We start from the raw sequence: 10,059 nt of genomic DNA, 5'->3' as shown, positions 1-10,059 counted from the left end.
AAGCCAGTGAAAGCTTGGCTCTTCAACCAAGCCTTTAATGGAAGAAGTAACTATCTTGCTAGTCTCACTCACATACACAAGGAGTGACACAGGCTGCACATACTGCAGCAGGACATGTTTATCCACTCCTACTCTAGCTGAGACACCATCTCTCTGACCTCATATGCAACTTTCTTTAGATCAGTCACCTTATTTTCTAAGTCCTCTTACTCTCTTATCTATCTATATGTTCATCTTTGCTTATACCCTATGCTGTCTATTAAAATGTTCTGTTACGTATTGTGTTGATATTGTAAGTAGTATACCATGCCATACTTTGTATTGTTATTTGAATATTTTTACTGCTGTAATTGTCTATTCCTCATGTTTGATTTATTCTCGCTGTAAATCTCCTTGAATGAATTATTTCACAAAGGCGGTAAATAAATCCTAATAAATAAATAAATAAATAAATACATACATACATACATAAATAAAATATGGCCACACTGGGGGGGGGGGGGGGGGGGGGGGGAGGGAAAGGGGAAGGAATGGGAAGTGGTTAAGGAGAGCAACGTTCTGAGCCCTTACCACTCCACACGTGAACTCAGAAAAGCACAGGCTTCTTGTAGTCCCAACCCTAACTGCTTTTTTCCTCCATTCTTGTGTAGATATGGTAATGACCCCAAATAAGAATTTTGCAACCCCTACTTCACGTCATGAACGAGTCATAGTTTGGGAAGTCCTATTTTACAATATTGTAGAAAGTAAATGTAGAGTAAATAGAGACACAACTGAGTTTTTTGTTCCTGTTCTGCATCTTTCCATCTCACCATCAAGCCTTTTTTGTTTTTAAAGGATTGCAAACTGACCTCACATCATCCAGATACATGGGTTTGCAGCTCTATTTTCAAGGTCATACATATTCCGGGTAAAGCTAGAGATGCTTATTCATGTTCTGTGTTTCTCCCTCTGTCCTGTCTCATTCTGTCTGATACTCAGTTGAGTCGAGATTCATTTTTTCTCTCTCCTTGCCTTTTCTAGGTCTCTGATGGAGTCAATGACAGAACTCGAGGACCTTTCCAGCCTGGTTGGATACTGGAACACTTCAGACATTTACCAGTTTGGCCCAGATAGAATAATTGTGCCTGTTGTCTTCTCCCTTATCTTTCTGCTGGGGACAGTGGGGAACAGCCTCGTATTGGCAGTGTTGCTCCGCAATGGGCAGATGAGTCAAAACACCACCAACCTCTTCATCCTGAATCTGAGCGTGGCTGACTTTTCCTTCATCATCTTCTGTGTACCCTTCCAAGCCACCATCTACTCTCTGGAAGTCTGGCTCTTTGGCTCTTTCATGTGCAAGGCTGTCCATTTCTTTATTTATCTCACTATGTATGCCAGCAGCTTCACACTGGCCGCTGTTTCTGTGGACAGGTATGAGGAGCAGAACAAGCTGAATGTGTTATATGTACCATTAAGAAATTGCAGCATCTACTGAGCTTTTCAGTTAATTGCAGTGTGTAGTTTGGATGTTCCTTCCATCTTATACTTCCTGTTGAAAAGAGTCCCAATAGTTGAACAGCAAGCTGCTTTTGGTGGGTTTTGGAGGGCTCATTATACAATTTAAGGGAGCAATGGTGAGATGTGTACCTGGGAGCTTTTAGGTAAAGTCCACTGTACTGCCCCCTAGGATGCCCCACTGAGCCACTGGGATGTAGGAGGAGCCAGCATTCTTAGCAGCCTGGCCACACAGACATCCCAGCAGAGCAGTGGGGCATCCTAGGGGGCAGTACAGTGGACTTTACCTAAAAGCTCCCAGGTACACATCTCACCATTGCTCCCTAAAATTGTATAGTGAGCCCTCCAAAACCCACCAAAAATCTACTGTACCCAACTGTACGCCAATACAATAGCTCTTATGGCTGCAGGTGGCACCTATATGTGGGTACAGTTTTTAGTGGGTTTTGGAGGGCTCACACTTTCCATCACAAGTGTAACAGTGTGGATAATTGGTCTGGGTCCCCTTCTCCACAGTGCATTGTACTGACTACTAGGTTGCTCTATAGATCTTTTTGCTGTTTTAGTAAGACTGACTATAGCATCTGTGGATGTTATAGAGGTTTTTTCCCCATCTTAGAGGGTCAGTAACGGAGGAGGAGGAGGGATTATTCCTTTCTTAAGCAGTCATTTTAGGTACTTTTTTGTGACTGTCATTATTAAACCAGGTCTCACTCAAAGCTTCTTAGTTTTAGTCCTAGATGTTTTCATTTTGCTCCATTATGGCTGAAAAACATCAAGTCTTAGGAATACCCAAATCCTGTCCTTAACATGTTCCCTTGCGATTTAGATGCGCTGCAGATGGACAGCATAGAAAAACATCTGGAAAATGGATTTTGAAGGTACCGATTTGGATGTTTTGTTACTATTTGGGCTTCTGTCAGGTACTGGTGACCTGGCTTGGCCACTGTTGGAAACATGATACTAGGCTTGATCGATCAGTTATCTGACCCAATATGGCTATTCCTATGTTCTTATGTTAAAATGTCCATCTGCCGGTTTATGCCACTTTTTAAACATTTTTCTCTTTTGAAAATGAGCTCCATAGTATGCTACTTAAAATGTCAACACAATACACATTAAAACATCTTAATAGATAGCATTGGGTGTAAGCAGAGGTGGAACACATAGGCAAATAAAGTAACTGGAGGAGTTAGATAGAAAATAAGGGTGACTAACTTAAGGAAAAATTACACATGAAGTCAGAAATAGTACAGGAAAATGATTTCAGCTAGAGTAGGAGTGGATAAGCAAGTCCTGCTACAGTATGGGCAGCTGGTGTTAACCCTTGTGTGTGTGACTAGCTAGTTAGTTACTTCTTCCATTAAAGCCTTGGGAGAAGAGCTCCTTTCCCACCTGCTTCCTGAATTAGAGATAGTCTTATGTTAAGGGAAGCCTATCAGGGAGTGCATGCCAGAGTATGGGGGCTAATCTAGAGAAGGCTTGCTGGTGGGTATCACATCATGTACTATCCTTTGGAGAGGGTATGGATAGGGATAGTCCTCGGGTGGATCTTAGCAACCTTTGAGGTATGTAGAGGAAGATCCTGTTCTTCAAGTATTCTGGCCTATTTCCTTTAAGGGCCTTGAAGATCAGATATAGAGTTTTATATTTAGCCCTGAGTCGTACTGATAGCCCATAGAGTTTTTGCAGGAATGGTGTGATATGATACTTTATTTATAGCCTTCTATCAGTCGTGTTGCAGAATTCTGAATCAATTGGAGCTGGGTCGAACCTTTGTAGAGTACATTACTGTAATCTAGCCTTGATGTTATCATAGAGTTAACCACTGTGACAAGACTTGCTTTCTCAACATATGGAGAGAGACAGCGTAGTTCTCACAGATGTCAAAGGCAGCTCCTGAAGGGTGATTGAATTTTGGGGGGATCACCATAAGTTTTGAGTGTAGCTGAACCCCAGCGTTCCTGACCTATGATTTAAGCGGAAGTTTGTAGCTCCCAAAAAGGATTTGGATGTCAGGTATGTGACCACTTGTGTTAGCAACCGAAAGGAGCTCAGTTTTACTTGGGTTCAGAGAAAGTTTATTGTTTTTAGCCTATTCTTGAATTTTTGTTTTCTTAGCAGACTTAGAACAGAACATCTATGGGGTACTGACAGGCTGCCAGAAGTTATCTGAGTAGCAGCCAATATTCAGACCAGTACCCGGATAACCACCCAGAAAAAGCCTTTTTGCTGTCCTAACTTTATCTAAAGATTTACCTGGTTAGTAGATTGAAAATCCTGGTTCTATCCTGAGTCTGTCTCAATAGTGCCCCTGCCCTAATTGGATAGTACCGTGATGGTATCTGCTATTATTCAGCAGCACTATCTGGAGCCTTCCTACTCCATTAAATCCTGCCACCAAGTGCTGGATTTTTATGCCATCTTTGTATATACACTGAACATTTGCATCATCGGATGTGACAGGTAATTCGACTCCTGATGCAGGCACATATGCCAAAACATGGCTGTGTCGAGTCTGTTACAACCTAGATGATTGGAATTGTTGACAGAATTAAAAACTTTAAACCAGTATTTCCCAAGTCAGTCCTGGAGTACCTCCTTGCCAGTCAGATTTTGAGAATATCCACAATGAATACGCATGAACTTGATTTGTATATACTGCCTTCATTATATGCAAATTTCATTCATGCATATTCATCGTGGCTATCCTGAAAACCTGACTGACAAGGGGTACTCCAGGACTGACTTGGGTAACACTGCTTTAGATCACATCCTTAGAATCCTTGTTCCTTTTGTTTCCTCACGTTTTTTGGTAGCTAAATAATAGTCCTATATCTATAAGCAACAAATTTAGGGTCCCAGAAAGCAACAAGGCAAACGATCTGCAAAATCCAACGTGGAAAACAAACCAGCAGATCAGTATAATATCCAAAAAGACTTTATTGAGGATACCGTGTATGAAACAAATGCATTTGTTTCATACACGGTATCTTCAATAAAGTCTTTTTGGATATTATACTGATCTGCTGGTTTGTTTTCCAAGCAACAAATTTAGAACAGCTCCTACTTTCAACATTACTACTACTACTACTACTTGACATTTCTAAAGCGCTACTAGGGTTACGCAGCGCTGTACAATTTAACATAGAAGGACAGTCCCTGCTCAAAGGAGCTTACAATCTAAAGGACAAATGTACAGTCAGTCAAATAGGGGCAGTCTAGATTTCCTGAAAGGTATAAAGGTTAGGTGCCGAAAGCAACATTGAAGAGGTGGGCTTTGAGCAAGGATTTGAAGATGGGTAGGGAGGGGGCTTGGCGTAAGGGCTCAGGAAGTTTATTCCAAGCATAGGGTGAGGCGAGGCAGAATGAGCGGAGCCTGGAGTTGGCGGTGGTGGAGAAGGGTACTGAGAGGAGGGATTTGTCCTGTGAGCGGAGGTTACGGGCGGGAACGTAAGGGGAAATGAGGGTAGAGAGGTAATTTAGAACAGCTCCTACTTTCAACATTCAGCATTTGCTATTGCATAAGGATATAAGACTATAAGCTAATACTTTCTTCTGTAGTTTTATATCTGGACATTTTCTGACCAAGTCACTTAAGGAGACTATCGTTATTTATTTATTTATTCGTTTTATTTGTTACATTTGTACCCCACATTTTCTCACCTATTTGCAGGCTCAATGTGACTTACATAGAGGGGCATAATCGAACGCGAACGCCTATCTCCATGGGCGTCTATGTCCGAAAACGGGTACGTGAAAAGGCGGGACAGACCGTATTTTCGAAAAAATGGACGTTTTTCAGCTGGGCGTTTGTTTTTTTTTTAGCGATAATGGAAACTAAAAATGCCCAGCTCAAAAACGTCCTAATCCGAGTCATTTGGTCATGGGAGGTGCCACGATTCATAGTACACTCGCCCCCCTGACATGCCAGGACACCAACTGGGCAACCTAGAGGTCAGTGCGGTGGACTTCAGAAAAAGCTCCCACATGCATAGCTCCCTTACTTTGGGTGCTGAGCCCCCCAACCCCCCCCCAAAACCCACTACCCACAAATTTAGAACACTACCGTAGCTCTTAGGGGTGAAGGGGGCAACTACATGTGGGTACAGTGGGTTTTGCAGGGCTCCCATTTACCAGCACAAGTGTTACAGGTAGGGGGGGATGGGCCTGGGTCCACCTTGCTGAAGTGCACTGCGGTACCCACTAAAAGTGCTCCAGGGACCTGCATACATGCAGGCCTCTAGGACTTGTTGCTGCTATATAACATTGGCACACCAGTTGACACCTGAAGACTAATCTCTCCAAAAACGTCCTTTATTGGAATAAGCACGCTTACTCACAGTTAACTGCAGATCAGAGGTTGTGCCCCACTGGCAACGAGTCTCCCTGGTACTGAGATTAGCAGTAGGTCAGAGCTGGCAGAATGCTGTACAATGCCCTCTTTCAGCCACATTCAAGGTAAGAACTAAGTTCTGTAACGTGGCTAACACGTGAAAGGGATCTAAAACTGGCTTACAAAAATGGCCACTACCTCATGGACTACCGAAACAAAACAGGGCACACTCTGACCCAGTAAGCAGGGGGGAAAAGCACCATGGGAGTAGAGCCTACCAACTACCAACATCGTGAGCATTTGCCACAAGCTAGTGGAATCACGGAGCCCAATACCCTACACCCACCACAATGCATTGTTGATGTGACTCTGCAGTGCCCTTAACAGAAAAAGTGTCACACTCACCCGAGAGCCACATCAGAACTAGGGAAAGGCTGTCAGAGGATAGAACACATTCTGCTGTCATGGAGGTGGGTACGGCATTTGAGGCTGGCATACAGGCTGGAAAAAAAGTTTTTAAAGTGGGGCTTTTTTGTGGGAGGGGGTTAGTGACCACTGGGGAAGTCCGGGGAGGTCATCCCCGATTCCCTCCAGTGGTCATCTGGCACTTTTTTGGGACCTGTTCGTGAAAAAAAAGGGTCCAAAAAAAGTGACCCAAAATCGTGGTAAAAACGCCTTTTTTTTCGATTATCAGCTAAAGATGCCCATCTCTCCTCGGCTGATAACCACACCCCAGTTCTGCCTTCACCACGCCTCCAACACGCCCCCCATCAACTTTACCCGTTTCCGCGACGGATTGCATTTGGAAACGTCCAAAATCGGCTTTCGATTATACCGATTTGGGCGCCCACGGGAGAAAGACGCCCATCTCCCGATTTGGGTCGCAATATAGGCATTTTTCTCTTTTGATTATAAGCTGGATAGTACCGTAAAGGCGTTCACCAGTCAGTTGATAACAAATACAAGGTTGTATTGTGGTCGAATGAGGTAGGTGTGTGTCAGGCAACTGTGAAGGTCGAAGAGAATGAAGATTGTATATTGTCCTGTACAATCATTAGTTGTGCTATGTTGCTGGGTGTGGGGATTTACATTGGATCGATGGGGTAAGCCTTTTTGAGGAGGTTGGTTTTTAGTGATTTTCTGAAGTTTAGATGGTCATGGATTGTTTTTACAGCTTTTGGGAGTCCATTCCATAGTTGTGCGCTTACGTAGGAGAAGCATGGATCCGTAAGTTGTTTTGCATTTAAGTCCTTTGCAATTTGGGTAATGTAAGTTTAGGTATGATCGTGATGATCCGATTCTGTTTCTGGTTGGTAGATCTATGAGGTCTGTCATGTATCCTGGGACTACGCCGTAGATAATTTTTTGGACAAAGGTGCAGATTTTGAATATGATACGTTCTTTGATTGGGAGCCAGTGCAGCTTTTCTCGGAGGGGTTTAGCACTTTCAAAGCGTGATATTGACCTCTGATGCAGGAACTTAGCCGAAACATGGGCCGTGTTGGGTCCTCCAATAAATAAATCTTCCTTTTTCTGGTTTTCAGGCCCACTATACTTTATGTCCTTTGCTTTTTCAGTGTCCATCATAATAGAGTAGAGTTTTCGTATTTATATGGTTATTGGTTGGTCAGAAATCCATTCACCCAATTCATAGACTGGAATTGTTTATGTTTATTGAGCACTTTCTATATCGTTTTTTCTGGCAAACAGGTCAAGGCGGTGCACAGTCTTAAAATTAGGTAACAGTAATGAGGAATGTCCATATTCAATAGTAAAGGGTACATCATACATCAACCATAAGCAAAGAAACAACGTAATTAATCACAGACTAGGGTATATAGGTATATTCAGCAGGGCATCATGTCTCCAGCATCTCAACCGCCAAAAGCCAAATAATAAAAAAAAGGGTTTTCAAAAGATGTTTAAACTTAGTGAAGAACTTCTCACCACATAGGCTTGCTAGAAAATCGTTCCAGAGGTGCGGAGATAAAAAGTAAAAAGCCGAGTTGCCTGTGGATTTAAATCTGGCCTGTCTAGGGAACAGCAGCGCTAGCCAATGAGAATCCATGGACCTATGACAACATGAGGGGTGTACAGAATTGCTAAAGAAGAAAGATAGGGGGAAAGATTTCAATAGTTGGCTTTATCAGTAAGGCATAGAATTTTAAATCAAAGATGGAAAGAGACTGGAAGCCAATGTAGTCTAGAAAATAATGGGGTGACATGACTGTATTGGTGCATACTATACGAGTTGAGCTGCGGCCATCCATTTTTCTCCCAGATGACATATGCAAAATTGGACTTTGTGTCTTACAAAACACTTTCCATCTCTTAGCATAGGATGGAAAAGAGAGAGAGAGAGAGAGAGAGAGAGAGAGAGTGAGAGAGAGAGGTGATGAGTAAAAGGGCCTGAAGCAATATCCTGCCACTTCAGGCTGTACTTTGTTCTCCATAAGCAGTGGGTTGCCTTTTGCTGCATAGGAAATGGTAACATAAATGAAACATGAATGGATTTATGGAACAGCTGTGAAAGATAAAAGAAGCCACACTTCCTGGAATGACTGCATCTAAAATAAGTAGCACAGTAGGTGCCTTTTGATTGGCTGAGAAAGCCAATTTCAGGTATGTCTTTGCAACCTAGCAATTGAAATCTAGTTCTGAATTATCACTGTTGCTCACTGTCTGAAGGGTTAATGTTTTCATATGGCAGCCATGCTTGAAATTCATCTGCTAGAGAACAAAATATTACAACATTTGCTTTGCACGACTCTTCATATTTTTCTTTAGGAATTTTTAAAATTTGGGAAATAGAGGGGTCACCGGAAGCCATTAAGACCCGTATAATCTAGCATTCTATTTAGTGGTATTTACATATGTATTTCGCTGTCTTTACCTTGCACTATCTTACTAAACAGAAATGCATATCACCACTAAGTGAAGCGCTGGAACCTTCTTTCTAAAGAAGATAAGTAGAAAGCTTGCCAGGTTCTTAACATGGTTACTGTTCATCAGAAATGAAAATGGCATTGAGAACATGGTTATATTTCTGGCACTTCTTAGTTCTTGTTTTTGTTTTCCAGATACCTGGCTATCCGATACCCACTGCGCTCTCGAGAGCTACGCACTCCTTGCAATGCGGTAGCCACCATGGCTTTGATCTGGGGCCTTTCTCTGGTATTTGCTGGGCCATACCTGAGTTATTATGACTCAATAGACTACAACACTAGACACATCTGTATGCCCAACTGGGAAGGATGGAAACGTAAGATTATGGACACCAGCACATTTGTCCTGGGCTATGTGATTCCAGTGCTGATTGTCAGCCTGTCCTATACCCGGACAATCAAGTACCTATGGACAGCAGTAGATCCTCTAGAAGATATGTCAGAATCTAAAAAAGCAAAGCGCAAAGTAACTAAGATGATCATCATCGTGACTGTGCTCTTTTGCCTCTGCTGGCTGCCCTATCATGTGGTGATTCTGTGCTACCTATATGGAGACTTCCCCTTCAATCAGACTACTTATGCTTTCCGGCTCCTTTCCCACTGTATGGCCTACGCAAACTCCTGCCTCAACCCATTGTCTATGCTCTGGTTTCCAAGCACTTCCGCAAAGGCTTCAAGAAAGTCTTCAGCTGTCTCATGAGGAAGAAAACCCGCAACAAAGTTCATGTTGTCAATGTGGCTAACACTGTGCCAGGTTTGAGGCTGGGTCCACAGAGGTATCCAAATGAAAGAGGAGAACATGAAGCAGAAGAGGCATGAACCGGGAGCAGGGCCCATAGTGAGTCCTTCTGACTCCTCTAAACCTCTAAACCCTTAGCATCAATGATTGGTGTGTTCTCTTGACTGAGAGAAAGCATTAAGCTGAGTATGAATACAGAGGCTACTCTTCCATGAGGCTGTAGGAACAAAGAGCCTCTTGTTAAAACCTCAGACCTTTTCCCTGTCTAGGTATAGGTAGTTCAGTGCATCCTAGAACAATTCAAGAGATAACGGAGGAACTTTATTATGCTCAGTTAGCCTGGGATGGCATTGGGTCTTTTTAAAGAAGAAATTGTATCCTAGGCACTTGCAGCAATCTGGACTAGTGAGCAGTAACCGACATCATCAAATGCCTCTCACTGCGTTTTTTTTTTTTTTCAGTCAGTGGCCTCACTAAGAGAAATATCAGTCAATCCATTGGACTTACTAAGACAAACCAAGGGCACACTGGAGGCAAATTTG

At 42.8% G+C, this 10,059-nt stretch overlaps 1 protein-coding gene across 1 annotated transcript; it reads left to right on the top strand.

Moving 5' to 3' along the window:
• The first annotated feature begins 1,039 nt into the window (after positions 1–1,039).
• On the top strand, positions 1,040–9,566 carry LOC115476693 (galanin receptor type 2-like). Its single transcript, XM_030213218.1, is given in 4 exon segments — positions 1,040–1,413; positions 8,914–9,410; positions 9,413–9,529; positions 9,532–9,566. Coding segments are annotated over 4 exon segments (1,023 nt in total).
• Positions 9,567–10,059: the final 493 nt, after the last annotated feature.

This window comes from Microcaecilia unicolor, chromosome 8 (genome assembly GCF_901765095.1).
Source record: "Microcaecilia unicolor chromosome 8, aMicUni1.1, whole genome shotgun sequence".
In the NCBI taxonomy this organism is placed as follows: domain Eukaryota; kingdom Metazoa; phylum Chordata; class Amphibia; order Gymnophiona; family Siphonopidae; genus Microcaecilia; species Microcaecilia unicolor.
Note: the sequence above shows the minus strand (reverse complement) of the source record. Positions and strands in the feature narration are given on the sequence as shown.